Genomic DNA, 23110 nt, shown 5'->3' with positions numbered 1-23110 from the left:
TGAGAAGACCTGGACACTTTGGGGGCCACTGGGGTCACAGCCACATCAGCAAACACTGAAGTCGGAGAAGGCCAGGGTAATGCTGGGGCACACATCATCACGTGATCAATTTCAACAAATATCACCCAAGTTACTCTGGAAACGTTGGTATGAGGCATGAGCACTTAAAGAGGAACCAGAGCTTCTGCCCATCTGTCAACCTTGACAAATGGTGGACCTCCATCAGTTAGAAGACACGGGTAAAGGCTGCCAGAAACAAGCCTAGACCTGCTCCTATCCCTGATGTGGTGCACTCAGGCTACTAGGAAGTTTTGGGAAAGAGAAAGCTCCCCAAAGAGCCTGTCATCGTGAAGGCCAAATTTCTGAGTAGAAGAGCTGAGGAGAAGATGAAGGGGGTTGGAGGGTGCTGTGTCCTGGTAGCTTGAAGCCATCTGGAAAAAGGTTCATTAAATGCCAACAAATACTTTTGGAAAAAAAAAAAAAGAAAGAAAAATGAACAAAAAGCACCCCCCCCCACCAAAGAAAAAACCCACAATGAGATAAAGAGGAGTACTACAGAAATGTAAAGAGACACAAACTTTGAAAAAGTCCAAGGAAGAGGAGCAGGAGATACCCAAAGCAGTACTTAAAGAAGTGACAGATGCTTTAAGAGGTATTTGAGTTACCTGTCTGACCCTGGATGATCGTCTTTCTCCTTTTCTTGGTTTATCTTCATCAGATTCACCTTTCTCTTCAGAAACAGAGGAGCTTTTTCCTATCAAATGAAAGAAAATCAAGTCAGATTCATGGCATAAACATTCATTCAAGGATGCTTTCTAAAATTCAATCACAGCATATGAACTCGACAATACATATCTGTATTAATTAAACTACGTGAGGGACTATATGAAGTTCTAAGGTGGGGGGTGGGGCGGGCACCTAGGTGGCTCAGTTGGTTAAGTGTCTGACTCTTGGCTTTGGCTCGGGTCATGATCGCAGGGTCCTGGGACCAAAACCTGTGTTGGGCTCCACACTCAGTGGGGAGTCTGCTCCAGGATTTTCTCTCTTCCTCTGCCCCTCTCCCTCCTCACATATGCGCACTCACTTGCTTGCTCCCAAAAATAAAGAAATAAATCTTAAAAAATAATTAAGTTCTAAGGGTCTTATTAATAATTCCTGCTGTGCACATCTGGAATATTTTCAGTATCTCAAAGCCAATTCACATATTACAAACAACTGGAAAATAATCATTGGTGGCTTCATAACTACCAGGGGCTTCAAACTGTCTTGCAGGGATGAAAGTGTACTTATTTCTATAAAATGTTTTGTCACCATTTTTCTGGATTGCCTATTGCAACCACTAGTTTTGAACAAAATAGGATGATTAACAGTTCGCGAAACAACAATCCTATGAAATAAAGTACTTATAAAATGAATTGTTTTTAGGTCCTAAAGTTCCTAGAAATTACTTCAAGACACTGGACAGGGCTTCAGAAATGGGCCCTCTCAATTATGTCTTTACATGAAAAGCTCAAAGTGAGATTTCTTTTTGAAGGGAAAAATAAGGGGTGCCTGGGTGGCTCAGTGGGTTAAAGCCTCTGCCTTCTGCTCAGGTCATGATTCCAGGGTTCTGGGATGGAGCCCCCGCATCAGGCTCTCTGCTCAGCAGGGAGCCTGCTTCCTCCTCTCTCTCTGCCTGCTTCTCTGCCTATCAAATAAATAAATAAAATCTTTAAAAAAAAGAAAAAAAGAAAGAAAAAAGTTTAAGAAAGTTTGAAAACCATCAATCTAGGTCATTTCAAATAATAACTCCATATAAAACTGGAAAAAAAATTTCATTCACATTCCATGAATGAAGGTAACTGTGCATAAATCACTTAACCAATTTAATCTTGGGGCACTTGGGTGGCTTAGTTGGTTAAATGTCCAACTCTTGATTTTGAATCAGGTCATGATCTCAGGGTCATAAGACTGAGCCCTGCATTGGGCTCCGCACTGAGCACGGAGCCTGCTTGACATTCTCTCTCTCCTCCTTCTGCCCCTCCTCACTCTCCTGCAAGTGCTCTTACTTTTTTTTTTTTTTTTTAAAAGATTTTATTTATTTATTTATTTGACAGAGAGATCACAAGTAGGCAGAGAGGCAGGCAGAGAGAGAGAGAGGAGGAAGCAGGCTCCCTGCTGAGCAGAGAGCCTGACGCGGGACTCGATCCCAGGACCCTGAGATCATGACCTGAGCCGAAGGCAGCGGCTTAACCCACTGAGCCACCCAGGGGCCCCTGCAAGTGCTCTTACTCTTAAAACAAAATACAAAAAAAGGACCAACAACCAGGCTGTGGTCTAAATGTCTTGACCAAAAAAGGGCAGAAATGAACTGAAAGATTTCTAATCTTCCTACCAGTATTAAAATATTACACAAAATATGGGGTGCCTGCATGGCTCAGTGGGTTAAAGCCTCTGCCTTCGGCTCAGGTCATGATCTCAGGGTCCTGGGATAGAGCCCCAGGCTCTATAGGGCTCGCTGCTCAGAGGGGAGCCCGCTTCCCCTCCTCTCTCTGCCTGCCTCTCTGCCTACTTATGATCTCTCTGTCAAATAAATAAATAAATAAAATCTTAAAAAAAAAATTACACAAAATAGCAATGCAGATATTGATGAGAGCCAGTTTAGAAAACAGCTTTAAGATAAGTATATTCCAGATACATAGTTAGATTGGGCCCAATTTTAATATAGTACAAAAGGCTTAAATAAACCATGAAACCATGTCCTAGACTAAACTGGTACAACTAAAACAGGTGGTGTTTTATTTTTATTATTATATTATTATTAGATGGCTTATATTATATATACACATATATATTATATATACTCTTATCAGATGGTTCCAACCCAAGGTCTTGTTTCTATATCCCGACAATCTAAAAGGAATTAGTCTTTGCTCCTGTAATTAAAAGAAGAAACAGAAAATGAACTAAAAGACTGCAAATATTCTGTAAAACTTTACTCCATGATCACTTTACTCACAGGATCTCTGAATATATACCATTTCATATCTGGGTTAGTGAATAAAGACTTGCATTATGGGTGTCTGTACAGGATCTATGGTTAGGATATTCAGTAACAAGCCAGATTCTCTAGCAAACACTGAGGGATAATCTGTAAGAAATTAATAATGTGGTGATTGTAATAATTAATAATTAAATAACCTGGATTATTTAATTAATAAATTAACCAATAATTAAATAACCTGGAATAGGTTAAATTACAACATGAGTAAAACCGAAAAGAAAACTGTTTTCCATTAATTTTAGATAAAGCTCCTCTACAAGTTTAAAATAACCAATTTTTATAGTTTAACAAAAAAGAAAAAATAAGGTAGAGGCTAGGGGGTAGGATGAACAGGCAGAGCAGAGAGGATTCTTACAACGGTGAAAATACTCTATGATACTGGAATGATGGATATGTCATATACATCTGTCCAAACCCATAAAAGGTACAACTTAAAAGTGAACCATTAAGGTAAAATGTGGATCTCAGGTGATTATGACTTGTCAGTGTAGGTCCTTCAATTTTAAGAAATGTACCACAATGGGGGCACCTGGGTGGCTCAGTGGGTTAAAGCCTCCGCCTTTGGCTCAGGTCATGATCCCAGGGTCCTGGGATGGAGCCCCGCATTGGGCTCTCTGCTCAGCAGGGAGCCTGCTTCCCCTCCCCTCTCTCTCTGCCTGCCTGTGATCTCTGTCTGTCAAATAAATAAAATCTTTAAAAAAAAAAAAAGAAAGAAAGAAAAAGAAAAAGACATGTACCACAATGATGGAGGAATGCTGTTAATGGGAGACACTATGCATGTGAGGGAGTAGAAGGCATACTGGAAATCTCTGTACCTTCCTCTCAATTTTGCCATGAACCTAAAACCATCTAAAAAAATGTCCTGAGGGGTGCCTGGCTGCCTCAGTTGGTAGAACATGAGATTCTTAATCTCAGGGTTATGAGTTCAAACTCCATGTTGAACATTATTTTTATAAAAAATTTTTTATAACATCTGAAATTCATCCAGATACTTAAGAATTTAAAAACATAAATAAAAAATAAAAAAAGAAGGGGCGCTTGGGTGGCTCAGCTGGTTAGTGTCGACTCTTGATTTCAGCTCAGATCATAATCTCAGGGTCATGAGATCGAGTCCTTTTGAAGCCTGCTTAAGATTCTTTCTCTCACTCTCCATCCGCGCCTCCCTGTCCCCTTGCATACTCTCTCTCTCTCTCTCAAAGAAAAAAAAAAAAAAAAAAAAAAAAAAAGTTAACTAGGTCAGAGGGACAATAAATATCTGAATATTGCAGATATTTTAAGCTTTACAAAGATAAAGAAAGGTGAGGAAGATTATAGAGCAAAGTTTCAACTGAGATTTTGTTTTTAGTTTGTGAGACTATGAATTGTTTAAAAACTTGGTTTTTCTTCTAGTTTTTCCAAATTTTCTTTAATAAATACATACTACTTTTTATAATAAGAAAATATTATTTAAAAGGATAAAATCCTATCCTCTGGAGAAAAAATACACCCTTCAAATCCTATGAACAGCTAAAATTCATAGGCCTAGCCAACCCAACTACTGGTTTTTATCATTGCAATTCTTTTTTATTTTATTTTATTTATTTGAGAAAGATAGAGAGATAGTGAGCAAGTGTGCGTAAGCAGGGGGAGTAGCACATGGAGAGAGAGGGAGAAGTAGGTTTCCTGCTGAGCAGGGAGCCCAATGTGGGGTTCCATCCCAGGACCTTGGGATGGGCTTAAGAAGGCAACCAACTGAGCCACTCAGGCATCCCTATCACTGCCAAGTTCTATCTAAGAAACATTCTCTTTGTTTTCTTTCTTTCTTTCTTTTTTTTTTTTTTAAGATCCCATTTATTTATTTGACAGAGAGAGATCACAAGTAGGCAGAGAGGCAGGCAGAGAGAGAGAGGAGGAAGCAGGCTCCCCTTGAGCAGAGAGCCCGATGCGGGACTCGATCCCAGGACCCTGAGATCACGACCCGAGCCAAAGGCAGCGGCTTAACCCACTGAGCCACCCAGGCACCCTCTTTCTTTTTTTTTTTTTAAGATTTTATTTATTTGACAGACAGAGAGCACAAGTCAGCAGAGAGGCAGGCAGAGAGAGACAAGGAAGCAGTCTCCCTGCTGAGCAGAGAGCCCGATGCGGAGCTCAATCCCAGGACCCTGGGATCATGACCTGAGCCGAAGGCAGAGGCTTTAACCCACTGAGTCACCCAGGTGCCCCTCTCTTTGTTTTCTTATTAATTTAAAAACAGGAGTTATATGCACATATTTAAAGCCATACTAAAGATGCTTTGTGGTGAATAACAAGTTCTCCATAAGCACTTATACACTCTGTATAAACAAATGTGATTTTAAGGAGTAAGAAAAAGACATGTTTTATGAAGTTGGTCAGAGATAAATGTCTCTAGTTCTAGAGTTGTGATTTTAAAATTAGGTATGTACAAGTAAATAGCCTCTTTCTCCACCTATCGAAAGCTGAATGCTGTTCTATTGGATCATAATGTTGTTTTGATGCTGTAAAACTGCAATGATAGGAGTCTAGGTGACTGCTTCTCTGGAAGCACTTAAGTAATAAATCATCAAAGAGATGTAGGCTCTTCAGAAAGTTTTGGTCATGACTGTTTTGGAAAAAAAAAAAAAAAAAAAAAAAAAGACAACTGGAGGGGACCCTTAGACATAAAACAGGAAATCAGTAAGCAGCACATAAAGAAGAAAAAAAACAAGATAAAGAAGAAATGAGGAATTACATTCTAGCTCCCTGTAAGGAAGTGAACTTATGCAGACAAGCTTCTGGGAAAGGTGACATCTTCTATTAAGGGCACATGGCCACATTAAGTGTCTTAAACCAAGTGTTAATAATATGTGATATGTAGAAACTGAGCACTTTTAGCAAAGGGTGGAGCCAATGCAAGTTAAGAAATGTATTTCAGGAGTTGAAAAGCAAGGGTAAATGTAAGATTTCCAAGATTCCAAAGCCAGAAGCCTTCAGGCTGCTAGACAATAGAGAAGTGAAGAATGTTTATAAGGGCCATATAGGAAAATACTGTCTTCATTCTAGAAAACAAATCCTTGGATATGAGTAAGAAGCAGGAATTAAGAGAATGGAGGGAGACCGGGCAATGACACCAAACCTGAATCAGACTCATGTTAGCTGAGTAACTTAACTAGCATTTCTCCACAATCTCAGCTTGCAGATTTAATATGAAAAAAAGGAATGAGGACTTTATGCCCTATAAGCAAAAGGCTGGTTAAGATCCCCTGGAGCTATACCTTTGTTAAAGAATCTGTATATGGATAACCATTTTTTAACTTTTTTTTTTTTTAAGATTTTATTTATTTATCTGATAGAGAGAGATCACAAGTAGGCAGAGAGGCCCACAGAAAGAGAGGAGGAAGCCGACTCCCTGCTGAGCAGAGAGTCCACCGTGGGGCTCAATCCCAGGATCCTGGGATCATGACCTAGCTGACGGCAGAGGCTTTAATTCACTGAGCCACACAGGCACCCCAAAACGTTTTTTTTCTACTAATTTTCCTAGACTGGACTCTTCTTGAAATAATTAACTAGTGGCAATAAAGATTTTGATCACCCAACCATGACCTAGAGGTGATTCTAGACAACTTCTCACTACAGAGAGTGGATACTGTCTCTCAACATGTTAGAAAAATCTGAAGAAAGTGGTAGAGAGAAAAGTCAAGAAGGAGAGCCAGGAAGGATGTTATACACCAATTCTTCCTATCTGGGATTTTGTCTACAGCACCTAAACAGGAGGTTGCTGGAATATAAGCCAAAGATCCTGGTTAATTAAAATACTAAAAAACTATTCTGTTAGTCATTCACCAGTTGAGTAGATTAACAGGGTAGGGCCGAGGAAGCCATATTCTTAAAAACAGTTTAATATTAAAAAAAAAAAAAAGGCCTCAGATGCCATTACTGATTAGCAAACTGTTACTAAAAACCTTCCTTTAATGAAAATCTTATTAAAGAGAAAACCCTCAAAACATCCAAATAAGTGGGCACCCCAAGAAATTACTGGCCTATGGCAGACTAATACTGCACATCTTGAAAGAATCTGATCTTCTGGGTAAACTCCAGGCATTACCACTGATGCAACTAAACATCACTAGAACTCCCAACTACCACTCCATTTAGGACCCTGACCAAATTCTGTGTCTAAGAGATTCATATTCTAGACAAGATCAGAGGTAAGAAAGTTTATGGCAGAGGGATGCCTGGGTGCTCAGTTAATTAAGCCGCTACCTTCGGCTCAGGTCATGATCCCAGGGTCCTGGAATTGAGACCCACATCGGGCTCCTTGCTCAGTGGGGAGCTTGCTTCTCTCCCTGCCTCTGCCTGCCGCTCTGCCTGCTTGTGTTCTCCCTCTCTCTCTCTCTGACAAATAAATAAATAAATAACATCTTTAAAAAGAAAGTTTATGGCAGAAAGTACACTGAAGAGCACAAATGGCAATTGTTAGCTACTCTACAATTTACTACATTCAACTCTTCTAATTTATTTTTCACCTCTATCTTTCCTCTTCTTTTCCCTGTTCTTCCCCGCCTTGATCAATTACCACCATAGGCAAAGTCCGGCTGATGACAAAAAGCACTGAAGAGACTGGTTAACCTTTATTCTAAATCTTTATTAGCTTTTGAAACCTTATTTCTGTTTAAGAATCCATTTTTCATTTTCATTTCAAATTACATTTAGAACTGAGACTCTTTTTTTAAAGAGAGTTCCTCATCAAATCATGTTCCTATCATGAATTTTCAATGGTTTTCACCATTACTTTAGAATAAAAAACTCTCATATTCATTGGCTTGATATTCAAAGCCCTTGGCCATATTATCCTAATGTACCTTTTTAATTGTTCCTCTGACTATTCTTGAATATGAAAAGAACGCTTTACTCTAGCTAGATTCATTTATTACCTCTCCTTTAAAAATATCACATTTATCCCTAGCTTTATGCTTTCATTCCTTCCTAAAAATACTCTCTTGAGAGTTTCCTCTGAACCAATTCAAATCCTACTTATTTCTAGGGCTCAGCTCAAATACCACACCTTCTTCATGAAGCTCTCTAATCACACCAGTCCTCAGAGAACTTTTGCTCTGTATTTTTATGATCTGTGTGTTTACATTATTTATGTGGCACTTTAAAACACACCATCTTCTGTTGTTGCTTTTATATGCAATTACCTTCTCTCCTGAAAACATTTTACGAAGTGCTAACTCCCCATATGGACCATGGAGATACGTATATAGCAGAAATTTAATAAGTATTTTCTTGACTTTTATTTGAGAAGAAACACTAATTTAGAAGAGTGTTCCCCTTCCTCCTGGCTTTACAATCAGGGAAAAGAGTGCTAAGAGCAAAATGGATCAATTGAGGCTCTGCTACTTTTGGATTTAAGGAGAAAAGAGATCTTTAAAATAACTTATTTTTCTTCTATCACTAAATATCTTCTAAAAATCTATGTTTAGAAAGGAATTCTAGGGGTGCCTGGGTAGCTCAGTCAGTTAAGCGTCTGCCTTCGGCTCAGGTCATGATCTCAAGTCCCAGGATGGAGCTCCACGCTGGGCTCCCTGCTCCGCAGGGAGTCTGCTTCTCCCTCTGTTCCTCCCTCTGCTCATGCTTGTCATTGCTCTCTCAAATAAATAAATAAAATCTTAAAAAAAAAAAAAAAGGAATTCTCTATTATCAGAAGGGTTAGTAACTTTGACATGCTCTAAAAATATTAAATATGGAATGATCACCTCCCATATGACCTTTAACATTAATAATGATTCAAAATACTTTAAATGTACACATGGGTTTAACATATCTATCTATTGCCCATGTGTCTTATATACATGTTTTCCTAAAAGTATACCATCTTAGGTAGTTTAGAAGATAAACGCTGCATTTCTGGATTTTTGCTTGAAATATTATACAAAATGAGTGCTTAATTTTTATATGAAAAAACTAATCTTGCCTAAACTGACTCCATACACCGAGTTAGAGATCCTTGTAATATGCTCACATGATGCGCCGCACTGCTTCTCAGAGCACACAGAACAACAGTAACTACTGTATAACAGTTTGATTAATGTCTAACTCTTCACTAGGCTATACTTTCCTTAGGGCAAAGACTTGTATTTTCTCTCCTATTTTCCTGGTGCCTAGCATGTGCCTAGCATACAATAGGCACTAAACAAAAATTTGTTATATGTATTAATGAACTATGGCAGATACCCGTTTTGGGGGGGGATTACTGGATGTGTAATATGTCATCTATACAACTGGTGAAGGGATGACAAAGGGTTTTGACTACTGCTCAATGCAGAGATAGAGGACACTGAAGAGATACAGATGAGAAGAAACATCATACGGCCTCAGGAAAAACACTCTGAGGGGTTAATGCAACATAGAGGTGAAAGCAGACTTCCAAAAGGACATAATTCCCATGACAAATAGATATGAAGTATCAATGTCACAGAATTTCCCTGGGACTCTTAATGGAGGCTTAGGATGAAAGGAGGCCTAACTACCTCCCCCCACCAACTACGCAGGATTGACAAAACAGCGCAGTGGGGAGGGAGATACGTACTGGGCGAATGTCTGCTGAGCTCCAGCTCTGGTCTCTCCAGGCTGCTCTGAAAGTCAGGAGGCAGCAGGGAAGCCACTCCCTCAGGATGGATCATCTCGTCCTCCGACTCAGCTGAAGCTTCTGCAAAGTACAGATTGGGTCGGGGCAGGGAGGGAGTGAAGGGCTAAGCATGTGGGAATATGTAGAGGAATGAAGGAGATCAGGCAAAGTCGCGGGACACAAAGTATATACTAAAAAGAGCACTGTACATAGAGAAAAACTCCCTGGGATTAAGATCTACCTCATTTAAAGGGTAGCTTAATTTACTTAGAACTCTTGCTGCTGGCAGGATTCCTCTTCTAACAGAGTTAAATTGTTTTCTTCCCTGACAAGAGGTAAATAAACAACTCACTTGGCCTAACTACCAAAGCAAGTAAGTAGCAGTTTCAGCCTTATTCCTGAAATTGCCTAGTTAAACAGGCCTATCTACACAGTGACAGGAGTAACAATGAAAAACTCCTTGTGACACTCTGGGCTTACCTTCAAGTTCTGCAGCTTCTCGGGCTTCACGTTCCAGACGCTGCCTAAGTAGCTCCTGCTGCTTTTCCAGATACTGCTTTATGAAACTGTTCTGGCTCATTTCCTCGCCAATCTGTGTAGAAGACATGGAAAAAAGAAAAGTTGAGGAAAGCAAACCAGGGAAACGGAAGGAAGAAAATTCCTTGGAACAAAAGCTTCCTCCTTATATTTGAGCCCAAGAAAGATTATCAAAATGTTGGAAGGCCCTCTTCTAAGCTACTCTTGTTGAGGACCAAAATAAAAAATCTCATGATTCATAAAAGATGACAAAAAGAGGAACTGCACATAATTTCTTATTCTAAATATTCTGATCCCAACCAGCAATGCCCAAGTAACTTAAAATCAAAATTCCCATAAAATTATGCCTTTTAATCTAAAAATTTAATCTAAAATATTATCTAAATTTTTCTTCCCTTAGTAACAAGAACTGAAAAAATACTAGTTCATACTAGGTCATTTTTTTGTTGTTCCTTTCCAGGAATCATTTTGTCAAATATCTCCAAAATTCAAATACAGTACTTAGAGTATGAAACCGAAAGATTAAGAAAAGGGATGTCTGTTCAACATTTAGACAGAGTTTTAACTCCGTTTTCTTTGGGTGGGAAGAAATGGTAATATTATACTTAAACTCCAGGAGTTTAATCTCTTTTCCCATTTCTTTCTGCAACGCAGACTTCCACAGCACTCTTCCGTCCTTCAGTTTTCTCTTTGCAAGCCCTCCTCCCAGAACCTTCTTGCCTAGCAAGTCCTACTAGAACTCCAAAAAAAAGGAAAAATATCTGAGTAAATACTATTTATGGTTTTAGTTATCTTTCCTAAGCATGGTAAATGCTTATCTTCACCTAAAATAGAGATGAGTCTCCTCTTGGTATTCAATGGACACTGATGAAGTATGAGTTGCATGTATTAGAAAGCATATGCATTTGCTAGAAAAAATCCTAGATTAATGAAAGCAAAGCTTCAAAGACTAAAATGCAATGAATAAAAGGAATATAATCACAAACTGATTAACTTACGTAGTTTCTTAAGCCTATACTTAACTAAACATCTGTAAACCGACTAGACTATGATATAGCTTAATGAAGTGGTAACCAGGGAGTAGGAAGGCTCTCTTGTTTTTCCACAGTATCTTGGGACTTCATCTAGTACCAGAGCTGCACAACACAGCACTAACGAAGACCTGGATGTTTTCCTTTATGTATGTAACATACTATAATGAGGGGATTTTAAGAGCTGAAAAACATCTTATGAGATCAAAATGTCTAAAAATCTTATTTTTTTAAACTGTGGGGGCGCCTGGGTGGCTCAGTGGGTTAAAGCCTCTGCCTTCCGCTCAGGTCATGATCCCAGGGTCCTGGGATCGAGCCCCGCATCGGGCTCTCTGCTCTGCGGGGAGCCTGCTTCCTCCTCTCTCTCTGCCTGCCTCTCTGCCTAATTGTGATCTCTGTCTGTCAAATAAATAAAATCTTAAAAAAATTAAAAAAAAAAACAAACTGTGGAATAACGACTTCTAAAGAAATCTTATGCTGAAACTCAATATATAAAAACAGATAAAAGTAGATCTAATTTAATTAAGAGGGGAGTGTGAACCCCTGCTCACTTGGGAAGAAAGTTATCTTCCCCAGGAAGCCCCCAAAAGCAGCTCTACAAAACCAAAGTCAAGCAATTATAAAACCTGGATTTAGTCCAAACTTTTCTCATATTGTACATAGGAACTTAGGAATCCAGGGCCTCTAAAGGTTAAGTTTCTTGCCCTAAGTAACAGAGGAATTAATGATATTTAGGAGGAAAAGCATAGTCAGTATTGGCACTAGAGATGGTGTTTAATTTCCAAAAGATTGAATTCTTCAAAAATCTATGTCAACACAAGAATTCTTCTTACAAGTATTTTCTTCCACTGCCCTACTATCTACTTTATTTCTACATTAGAAGACATCCAACTATTCTTCCCAAATCAACGGCAAATAAATGACTTCAGATTCTTGTACTATACTTCATCAGTTGGAACCACATCTTTCTGCACATACCACTGCAAGCATCAGAAATTAACTAATAGCTTTCCTAATTCAGTTCTTGAATTCTTTATTAGAATTCAGCTGTCCTGGTATGAGGAAATTTTCAACCCAGGAACTTAGGAAAATACTGGTGCGGATGTAAGCACCAAGTATACATCATTATGTCCTTCTATATGTCTGTGCATCCAAAAAAGCCCACCTTATCTAATAAACCTTTTTTCTTACCTGGGAATTTGGCTGGAATGCAGCATGGGGTGTTGAGTGTTTCTGTAAATTTTCTAGCATTAGAGCCTGGTACAGAGAAGGGCAAAAGTCAGAATCTAAGGGAATAAACCCCAGCCCTCCCCAATCTCTTCATTGAATGCAATGGCTAACCACACACACTTAACCTGTACTCCTTTTCCAGGGACCTAAAAGCCCTTTACTAATTCTCTTTCATCTTCAGAAGACCCTTAAAAGTAGCCATGGTTACTGCTGCCAAAAGTACAAATGTAAAATGCAGGCACATAGAGAAAATCATTGACTTGGCTATGTAATAAAATCAGTGACAATGACAGAACCCGTACTACACTCTTTATTATCTTCTGTACTTCTTACTAATGCCCCTTCTAAATCTGGCCATTCAGGTAAAATGACTTCAAATACTCAAGTCAGCTTCAAATACAGGAAACCAACATGGGGCTACTGGTTGTGGTCTGATTGAGTTACTTGGTCAGTTACCCAGGACTAAATCTACTTGAATGAACTTGTATTGCTTCCAACAGAGTGGCACCTAGATTTATCAACTATATAAAAATTTCAAAAAGGAGGCTACAGAACAAAACCACCACAGACTCTAAACTATGGCTGACCCAATCCACACACAAAACTGTCAGCTTCTGTAGAGGCAACGGTCTGTCAATTTAACCCTTGAGCCAACCCAAACCTAATCTACACTACAGGCCATGTATCCTAATTAACCCCAATTAAAACCAAGACATTTTCATCTTCCCTCCGTTTACACCGAATCTATACATACAAATCCACCTACTTCATGACGATCCCACTCTAAACTACTCAAATCGATTCAAAACCCCCAACATATACCAACCTGCCCCACCTCTCTCACCAATATTCACCAAACTCTTATCCGCCCAAATTGCTTCTGGATGCCCTATAAATTATACACCCCTCTATAACCGAGTCCCTTCAAATTAAGGTTTCTCTTCATCTCACCTACTAATCTAATCAGGTAGACATTTTACTCTATCCCAATCCTATTCTTCCGGACACCAACACCGACACCAACCCCATTAACTCCTCCGCCCAACTATACCCCTAACTCCGACCCAGCCCAATTCGCCCCCCTCAGGCCAGCAACGCCGGTGGTAGTAGTGGGATTTAACTCCTTCTGCAGCGCATGCGCCGAAACCACAGACACAAACAAGGAGGGGGTGGGGGAAGGAGGAAGGAGCTTAAGACACTCCGGGAGAGTAGCGCGCACCCTCCCATTTTGGGCTCGCGCCGCTGCCGTTAAGGCGGGAACCGGCGCTATCTCTATTCCAGCGCGAGCCTCACCAACCACCGTGCGCGCGGATCCGGAGGCTCGCGCTGGCGGCCTGAGCTCGCTCGCGCGGAGCCCGGACACTGCGCCTGCGCCGCGGCAGAGACTCGTCTCTACCGGGTCCGCTCCCCTCCGACACCCCGGCAGCGCCGACTTCTCACCCCTTTGAGCCGCTTGACCAGGGCACTCTTCTGCCCGCTCTTCGCTAGGCCTCGCTGCTCCAGTGCGGCCTTCAGGTCGGTCACCCGCAGCGCCTGAAGAGGCTTCCCGTCCAGAGTCACCTCCTCCAGCTCCGCCATCTTGCGTGAGGTACTCGGGTCCGTCCCGACGGCTTCGGGCATCTTCGGTAATTTCCGCCAACGCCCTTCGAACGTACCGAGCTGACCCCGCCCACTGCCATAGTCAACCCCTCGATTACCACTCAGAACTCCCCGGGTTCCTCCGGAACTGCTCGGGTATTTCCGTCTCTACATCGGCACCAATCAGTTCTTTCCCTCCTCCCAGCCACTTCCCCCTCCCTCCCTCTGCTTGCAGAGCTCGGTTATTTTCGTCTTACCGAGGCTGTGAATCGAATGTACTCGGAAGCCGTCGACTCTGGCATAACCAAAATCGGAGTTACTCGGCCATCTCCGAGCCTAAGGCTGAGACGCTGAGGAGCTTGGGTGTTTGGGGCTGGTCCGGGACCGGAAGTGCGTGGGCTGCCGGGCTGGCCGTGTTTAGGGTTTTCAGGAAACATGGAAGCAGGGGCGACAGTTGGAATTTAAGCACTTTTGTGACGGTCTTCGGGTGCCCTGTGAGAGGAAAGGGGAGGTAAGCGGGGTAGAAGTCTCTGTCTAGGCTGGGTCAGACTCGGTGTTTGCGGGTTACGCTAGTAGGGCACACTGCCCGCTCTGCTACCGATCTCCCTGCCGCCTCCCAATCGCTGAGTCCCCGCCACTCCCATCTAAGACTACGTTGCTCTTTGGGTCCTTGGAATGCCAGGCTCTGTGGCCTCCAAAGTGGGCAAGTGGCAGCACCGTGTTTTGGGGCCCAAACTGTGAACTGATTCATATTCTTTGAACTTGAGTTTGCTGCGGAGGCCGTGTCGCAAGACCCGACGGAAGTTTTTTCTTACCCGAGTAAGAATAAAGTTCCGTAGGAGGAATTGCTGTGAAAAAGGCGATCTCCTGGACTGTTTGGGTACTGGACTGATGTTGATTGCTTAGGGGTTCTTTTCTTTGTTACTACAAATACTCCCAACTTTCAGCAGAGGAAACGCAGACAGAATAGGTTATTGATAAGTAGTTTAAGGTTTTCATTGTTAGAAATTCAAACTGTGGAACTCGAAACCTATTCAAGTTAACTGACCTTCTGTTTGCATTACTGATGCAAATCAATGGCAGGGCACCACTGGGTATTTTGCATTAAACCTTGAAAATGTGCAAAGACATCAGTTGTTACACATCTACTGCAGTGTAACACTTATTAGACTCCTAAGCCACCAAACCGACTAGACTTCAGTCTTGAATAAACATGTGGCTTCTGTTTTTTCTTACTGTGTTATCTTCTTTGGGATGAAGCACCCTCACTCTGCTCTTAATTTTTCGTGGTGCTTTATTGGAAATATAAGGAAGAAATGGATGTTAGGAAGTTCTGGGCATAATTCAGAGGCTATATACACATTACAAAGAAGGCTTTTTCATCATACGTGATTTTTTTTTTCTTTTCTCACCATTGATAACTCTGGATGATTAGCATCTATGCCCAGACCATCTGCATGTACTAGATTTTAAAATGTGTACCTTTTTTCATCTTAAGGAAGGTGAGATGCACTAACATTAATCGTTTTTTTCTTCGCTCACCCTGGAATACAGAAGTAGGCCAGGGAGAATGAGCAAGAAATATGTTGGTTATTTTTAGGTTTCTTATAAGAATAATGGAAAGAAGAAGGGGTTAGGGAAGGTGATGGGTCTGAAAAAGAGGGAGGTTGGCAAGTATGAAATGAAGTTATTCTGTAGTGACTTCTCTGAGGTAATCGGATAATAATCTATATGAATTACCCTTTTGTTTTCCTGTAAGCTGAATTGTTGAAAAGTAATTTTATCTGTAGATGCTGGTTTTGATAAGATTTCTTGTTGGGAAGTTGTATTTTGGTTACTCTAGAGAGTATATAACAGTGCTTTTATGTTTCAGGATGCCACTGGAATCATCTTCCTCTTCAGTACCACTATCCCTCCCTTCTCCCCTACCCCCAGTACCAGACGGTATTACTAACTCTTCCCCTCCCCCAATGTCTTACATCACTTCCCAGGAGATGAAGTGTATTCTTCACTGGTTTGCCAGTTGGTCAGGTCCACAGCGTGAACGTTTCCTACAGGACCTGGTAGCTAAGGCAGTGCCAGGAAAATTACAGCCACTGCTGGAAGGGCTGGAGCAGCTTAGTGTATCTGGAGCAAATCGACCACCTTGTATCTTTGAGTGCCAGCTACGACTTTGGGATCAGTGGTTTCGAGGTTGGGCTGAGCAGGAGCGCAATGAATTTGTCAGGCAGCTAGAGGTCAGTGAGCCAGACTTCGTGGCGAAGTTTTACCAGGCAGTGGCTGCTACGGCTGGTAAAGACTGATGGGCATTAAAGTCAAGAAGATAATCACAGCTGATAGAACTGCAACTTCACTGCGAGATCTTCAGATGTGTCACTTAAAGGCCTAGGAATGGTATCCTGATCCGCTGACTGAACTTTCTGACCAGTACAAGCTTGATTATTTGTTTGGAGGATGAAGGGGCAGAGGGAATGGGAGAGAGAGAATCTTAAGCAGGCTCCAGGCCCAGCACGGAGCCCAACACGAGGCTTGATCTCACAGCCCTGAGATCATGACCTGAGCCCAAATCAAGAGTTGGACGCTTAAGGGACTGAGTCACCCAGGCGCCCCAAGGCTTGCTTATTCAACGTTAACAGCCTATCAGCTGGACTGCTCATATGAATGTTTTCCATCTAAGTCGATCCAGATCAGCAGTCTGCCTCCTAGCTTGTTCCTTTCTACATGTCACACCCTCAAGAATTCCATGGCTTCTTTTGCAAGTATAACCAGAAGGAACCTACACATTGTAACCCAAGTGTATTGCTGGCCCATGGGGCTATAAAGTAGAGCCTTCCTATTCCAGAAACAGAGAGAAGGACTATTAAAAAAAGGTCATGTTTTTGTAGATTAACTGGATTCACATGGCTGGTTTCACTGCCCTTATCAGATTCTGGCATAATTATGTTGACATCCCAACTATTAGCTTTCCTAGTAATAATTTTGTAAGATTATGGAAAAATCAGGAAAGGGATATCATTCGTTACTCCTTCCCCACACTGTTTATTTGAATCTAAATAGCAATGACTTTTCCTAAAGCATATGTGATATTCTTGGAGCTGATAACAGATTTCCTATTCTGTAAGTTTGCTTGTGAAACAAAAACAAGTGACACTCTTCATAGGTTGAAGGGTTTATTTTTTGTATCAGAATAAAGAATGAATCTTCAGAACCATGTCTCTCGCTTTTTTTTTTTTTTTTTTTCATTACAAGGCTAGTACAGAGGTGATACCTAAAGAAAGAGGCATTTTGAGAAAAGTAGAACTGAAGTGTAGACTTGCCATCCAGTTGTCTTCCAAGAAATAATCTTCCATATCTATCCTGTTATTCTCTGGGTAACATCACACTTCCCTCATTCCTGTAACTGGGCCCATTGTATCTTGGAGCTCTGGTGAACCGTAAGGGCCAGATGGTGCCACCAGAAGAGTAGCTCGTTTCTGATAGGCCATGGTTCCCAGTGCACCCACCAGGATAAGCAGTGTTAGGCAGAGTCCTGTGGACAGTGCTAGATGGGTCACAGAGGGTTTATGGTCCAAGGTAACCAGCAACCTAGGAACACAGAAGTAACGTTTGTCTTGGAATAATGCCTAGGCTTACGGGTGAAGGACTTTACCTTTATCCTAATACGCAGAGCTCATGAAAGCCTGCCTCTTCCAATCAGTAAGCTACAAAGGAAGTCAGGAATATAGAACCTGAAAGTAGGAAAAAGACCAAGGTCTGAGCCTCCCAGCAACTTAAGTTATTGGAAGGAGACCTAACTTGGCAGTGAGGGGAAGTTTAAGGGAAGAGTTAGACTATGGTGTTTGGGTGACTGGACATGGTGCCCCAGTAGTACTTAAGGGAGGAAGAGGACTAGGATCCCTATGTCCTAGACTTGGAGAAGTCCAATGATTATGGAGGGAAAGGTGTCCCATAGTGACAGACCTGAGGTGATCACATTAGTTGTCTTCCGAAATAACCCTAAGACTACATATGAGTGAGAGCTTAATGCAATTTCCAACATCTGGACTTCAGAAATTTGAAAGAAAACTACTTAGGATATTCTCTTACTTGATGTGTCTTGTGGTAAAGCTGGCTCCTCCATAATGTACTTCTAGGGGCTTCTGCTGGAGAGTGAGGGTCAGGTGTCTGTGCAGCATACCAACCGAAGGCCCTTGGCAGCCAGGGGACTTGCCCATGTACACAGTGAACACCAGACTGGTGGTAATGGAGGGGCTGTGGAAATAGCACCTATAGGGACATTTGGATCTTTTTAAGGGAGGAGGAATCCCTGGAAGAGTATATCTCCTGAAGCAGGTGCAGGCTTAGGAGTGGGACAAAGTGTTCAGAGGAATGTTGTGAAGTAACCCACTTAAGCCATTCCTGTGGCCCACTGTATAAATCCTCAGCCTGAACTGTCCCTTTACCTGCTGGTGTTGCCTCTGCTCACCAGAGCCTGAAGTACTGCTTCGGTCAGCCCGTCCAGCTCTTCCTTCCCCACCGAGGGGCCTGGGGGCCCAGCTAATTGTAAAGACAGCTGGAATAACAGGTCTTGAGGCGGAAGACTCACAGATGGGGAAGTAACAGCACCCGTACCTTTGAAAGTTTGACAAAGCCGACCCCGGGGACAGAAGAGAAGACCGGAGTACCCAGGTATCTGCAACGAAATACATGGCAGGATGTATTTAGGACCTCAGTTGCTTGCTCAAGCCCCCCTTCTAAGGAAAAAGTACGATCTAGATCGGGGTCATGGACTCAGTGGGCACTTAGTAAAAAATGAAAGAACATTGGAAGAGGTTGGATAGTACTGCTTGCTATATGAGCACTTTTAGACTTCCTTTTGCCAATGCACTATGTGGCTTTTTGCTTATGATACCCACCTGAATAGCCTTTCCGGGAAGGCATTGGACCCAGGCTGTCCCCTCAGCCCGCACCTCATACGCTCCTCTCTCTGTGCATTGGTGTAAATAGCAGCGGCCCGTGAGCTCTGCTTCCATCGGATGTGGGATCTCAGACGGATGCCTGGTCTCATCCTCATGGAGCAAGTGTGAAGTGAGGTTGGCGAGGAAGCAACGACTCTGGGAATGGTAAATTTCCCCGTGGGGGTTCTCTGCCCCGGGTGGGAACCCGTTTTCCTTCTTCCAGCATTCGCTCTGAGGGGCGGGACAGGAGGCAGAAAAGTGCCGAAATGCCTTAGGAATTGACTCTGCTCTGGGCCAGCTCCATTCCTTTCCTTTCTATTCTCTAGTCATCTCACCCCATTGGCCAAGGGCTTGTACATGCGGCAGCCTTCCAGCATGGGGTCGGAGGAGCAGCTTCCCTTATCCAGATGCAGATAGTGGCAGCCCAGCCCGCTGTGTGGAAGGGAGGGCAGCTGACCACTAGGATCCCCAACAGCCGTATCACCCCCAACCACACAGCACACCTACCTGCCAGTGCAGAAGAAGTCTGAGGAGCCAGCCCCACACGTAGTCACCAGGCCAAATTCCAGGCCAGATCCTGCTGGAGAGAAAGGAAGAGAAAGAGCCCTCCAAACAAAAGAAGCCCCAAGTGTCCCTCAGCTCGAGCTGTGCTCATGGCTTCAGTGACACCTCAGTGGCAGAAAATCCCCCCCCCCCCCAAACTCTCACTGCCCCCACGGTGCTCTGCCAGTCTCCCCTGTTCTCACCCTGGCCCCACGGCAGCTCCTCTGCCATACTGTGATTGACTCGGTACCAGCCGGAGTCTTCGAAGGCAGCAAGAGTGATGGGATCCAGTCGAGTGCGCCGGGCACCATCAAAGGTAGCAGTCATGATAGAACCCTGGAGCAGTCGGGCCTCCCAGTGTGAAGACAGAGGGCCCTAGGAAGGAGGGAGCTGGTTGCCACCAGACCATTCCCTCTTCCTTCCAGCACCACCAGGCGTCCTGTTCCCACCTCTTCTTCCAAGGGAACCCCTGGTGAAGTCCCTGGCACTCCCAAGTGTCTGGCCAGGCTGTGGCTAACAGCTGGGGTGGTAAGAAGCAGTTGTCCCCACTCATCTCTCCTTGTCACTTGTTGCCTTGTAGAACAGTTCTCTCTAACTGAGCACAGAAGGGGAAGAAGGCAATATGAGGTGAGGAATGCTTAGGAAGAGGGGAGCAGAACTGGAAGGAAGGCATGGGTGGGGGGCTAGTGATCCCCTCTTGTTGACATCATGGGAAAGCTTGCCCTCATTCCTCCCATTTACCACTGGGTCCTGAGGGACAATCCCGCCACTTCTTGAAGAGCTGTCCTGAGAAGCCCAGAGCATGGAGCAATTCATGGAGAGTGACCTGAGGACAAATGACCGCAGGATGAGGGAGACCGGGGGTGGAGCAGGTTGACCTGCCACTGGATAGTTCCTCTGCCCAGTCAGCTCTTCCTAGAGTTGAGGCACCTTCTCCTCCATCCTTAATAGATTCTTTCATTCGTGGGAAGCTGAATGACGTGCCCCCTCTCCCCAACCTGTTTGCGCCTTCCTACTTATCATGCAGCAGTCACCGTGACAATGTCACTATGGCTGAGGCTGGGGCTGGAGAGATGCTGGGCACAGTAGATGATGGTACCAGCAAGGGGTCTGTCTTCCGAGTCCAGCTGGCAGCAGGCAGCGTAGGCTATGACAGAGGGCTGTGGATGGGCCAGGACAAGGTCAGAGGTGGAAAGCAGGGAAGTGGGGGAACACAGAAGCACTCTTCCTGAAAACGGACACCCAGGGAACCCAGCAGGGATAGCTCCAGGGGATGGCTTTGAAGGGGCTTAGCTCCCACCCAAACTTCATCAACATGACCAAGTCACCTCCAATAATCACAAGTTAATAAAAGCTGCCTTTGTGCTCTCTCCCCCTTCCCATGATATTTAAAATTAAGAGAAGCAGAACAAGTAAAAGGATTTGATTTGAGTCTCACCTCTCCACGGCACTTGGAAGTGTGGGCCACCCACACATACAGGAGAAAATCCGTGTCTTGGACCCCGGGTCCATCTGGCTGGACCAGTTGTGGGGGACCGTGCTCGGGCCACAATGTGTAACCACGGAGATGGGCATCTGGGATCTGTCCAGAAGTGAAATGTTGCATCTAGCTTAGCAGATGAGGACAGCAGGAAACTGGGAGTGAGGAGCAGGCAGTCTTTATCAGAATAGGGACTCCTGCCATCCCTCCCACCCCCAGGTCTCTGATTTGATAAACTGCCAGGAGAAGGGGCTCAGGAAGTGACTTTTGTTAGGAAGCACATTAAGTAATTTTGATATTAATAGTCTTGGAGAAGTCTAGGCAGGCTAGAGATCTTTGGATTCCCAAATCTGAGAAATTGCTCTCACCTTTGCCCCCAGGCAACTCTCTCCTTGGTACCCTGGGTTCAAGAGGCTGCACCTGCCAAGCGTGAGTATCTGTAGGTGAGCTGGAGCCATCTTTGGGTACCCTGAAGAGGTCGTATATACATTCTCGACACCACGAACTCACCTGTGGTAGTTTGGGGCATCTGGGTCCCCCCAAACAGCGTGGCAGTACTGTGCGGGGTCTCGACTCAGAAGCAGAGGGCCTTGCACTGGAGGGACTTAAAAAGAGTGGTCAGTTTCACCTCAACATCTTAGAGTTCCTTTCCTCTAGTCATCTTCCTCCCTTACCCTCTGCTCCTCAGCCCTCCCTGTTGCCTCCCCACTCACCTGTGAGCATCCCCTGGAGTTGCTGAGCAGCCTGTCTGGCTGCGGCCAGGGCCAGGGCTTGTGGTCCTCCTCTCATTCTGGCTCCCTCCGGCTCCCAGGCTCCATCTGATACAGGGTCTCTGATAGAGTAGGTTCGAATTCGTAGGGGCTGAGGCTCACGGGAGCCAGACAGGGCGAGGGTGGAAAAGCGGAAGCTGGGTGCAGGTTGGGAGAGATGGGGCCTGAGAAGTGTCACAGACTTCTGCGTCTCATCATGTAGGCATCTGCTCACAGCCGTCCCCACCACCAGCAGCAGCAGGAACATTTTGCAAGTGTTTCTTCTTTACCTGGCCAGGATCCTGTCTTCTGCTCCTCTCTTCCCTGCCTCACTGACTTCCCACTTCCCCCTCTCTACTCTCTCTCCATACCCCTCCACACCTCTCTCACTTAGCTTTTCAAGATTTGAGTGTGTTGTTGACGAAATCCACATCCACAGTTCCCACCAGGAGGTTGGATGTGAAGAAGGGCCAAAGCTGCCACCCCCAGGGGGTGCTTGAGGTGGGGAGCCGTGTGGGTGTGTGTGTGTGTGTGTGTGTGTGTGTGTGAGAGAGAGAGAGAGAGAGAGAGAGAGAGAGAGAGATGGCAGGGGTGGGGAAGGCAGTGTTATTACTTAAGGCCTCAGCTGATCTTTCCAGGGAGGAGCCTGCCTCATTCAGGAATCTCTCATCCTAGTTGCCCTCCTTCTGAGTAGATAACCTTGGAACCATCCCAGAACTACAAAATCAGTGTTAATGTAACGGTGTTCATGGGGACACTCTGTGCTTCATAGATGCTTACTTATCTTATTGGAGATGGGCAAACGAGGCTTCTGCACATCCCTGGCCCTGCTCTCAGAGCTGGGTGGACTCTAACTAAACTGCAAGGCTTTCATGCACCTCTCCTACCTACTCAGGGCACTTAGTAGGTGCTCAGGAAATACACTTTGGCTGACTGACCCCTCCTAGGAAAAGCTGTTGTGTTAGCTCCATGAAGCTTCACAGAGCCACATATGGTCATGCTGGAAGGGAAAGTCACCTCTTAAAATGGACATTAATAGAATGTGCTCAAGGATGTTCTCACCCAGCTCTTGGAACTCCCTGTTTTCTCTGTTCATGCTGTGTTTTCACATCCTGTTTCCCCTGTCTGGATACACTCCTCCTTCCCTGCCCACCTGGCCAATTCCTACCTTCCCTATAATTACGCTGGGAAGCCTTTTGTGCTTAACACCTTCTGCCCAAATTCCACACTTGGAGGGGGAAGGGAGCCCACTTCACAGGAGGGGCATCTCCTCCCCTCTCTTGCAATGATCACTGGCTTAGTGGCTTTCCCTTCCTTCCGGTCCCTCACTCCTTCCAGGTAAGCCTGCTTCCCGGCTGACTTGGTAGCTGCAGTG

At 43.9% G+C, this 23110-nt stretch overlaps 3 protein-coding genes across 13 annotated transcripts in view; 1 reads left to right on the top strand and 2 right to left on the bottom strand.

Annotated features, from left to right (window-relative positions):
- ACIN1 (apoptotic chromatin condensation inducer 1) overlaps positions 1-14073 on the bottom strand; it is a gene marked incomplete at its 5' end in the record, with an annotated part of 34839 nt that extends 20766 nt beyond the window's left edge. For 2 of the 8 annotated variants that reach the window (XM_082734604.1, XM_082734600.1), the window contains 5 exons: positions 666-754; positions 9612-9731; positions 10131-10242; positions 12410-12475; positions 13889-14073. In XM_082734604.1, coding sequence (XP_082590730.1) covers positions 666-754; positions 9612-9731; positions 10131-10242; positions 12410-12475; positions 13889-14068 — 567 coding nt within the window. The remainder of the gene's footprint in view (positions 1-665; positions 755-9611; positions 9732-10130; positions 10243-12409; positions 12476-13888) is intronic. The other 6 variants (XM_082734602.1, XM_082734603.1, XM_082734605.1 and 3 more) reach the window with 4 other exon arrangements.
- Positions 13959-17234, top strand: LOC309866764 (uncharacterized protein C14orf119 homolog). Of its 2 annotated transcripts, none has more exons than XM_082734698.1 (2): positions 13959-14073; positions 15900-17234. In XM_082734698.1, the coding sequence occupies exon 2, from the start codon at positions 15901-15903 to the stop codon at positions 16327-16329; it is 429 nt and encodes a 142-aa protein (XP_082590824.1). In that variant the 5' UTR covers positions 13959-14073; position 15900; the 3' UTR covers positions 16330-17234. The 2 variants fall into 2 exon arrangements, with proteins under 2 accessions (XP_082590824.1, XP_082590823.1); XM_082734697.1 differs by lacking the exon at positions 13959-14073 and adding an exon at positions 14308-14537.
- Positions 16975-22277, bottom strand: CIROP (ciliated left-right organizer metallopeptidase). 3 transcript variants are annotated; one of them, XM_082734610.1, is made up of 14 exons: positions 21700-22277; positions 21497-21590; positions 21355-21406; positions 20945-21088; positions 20541-20666; positions 20248-20332; positions 19956-20101; positions 19710-19881; positions 19471-19543; positions 19299-19395; positions 18922-19194; positions 18469-18698; positions 18113-18292; positions 16975-17611 (listed from the first exon to the last, which is right to left on the bottom strand). In XM_082734610.1, exons 1-14 carry the CDS (start codon positions 22001-22003, stop codon positions 17404-17406), a joined length of 2184 nt encoding a protein of 727 aa, XP_082590736.1. In that variant the 5' UTR covers positions 22004-22277; the 3' UTR covers positions 16975-17403. The 3 variants fall into 3 exon arrangements, with proteins under 3 accessions (XP_082590736.1, XP_082590737.1, XP_082590738.1); XM_082734611.1 differs by having other exon boundaries at positions 19471-19540; XM_082734612.1 differs by lacking the exon at positions 18113-18292.
- Between the last annotated feature and the right edge of the window lie 833 nt (positions 22278-23110).

The sequence above is a fragment of the Mustela nivalis genome, assembly GCF_964662115.1.
Source record: "Mustela nivalis genome assembly, chromosome: 6".
Lineage (NCBI taxonomy): Eukaryota > Metazoa > Chordata > Mammalia > Carnivora > Mustelidae > Mustela > Mustela nivalis.
Note: the sequence above shows the minus strand (reverse complement) of the source record. Positions and strands in the feature narration are given on the sequence as shown.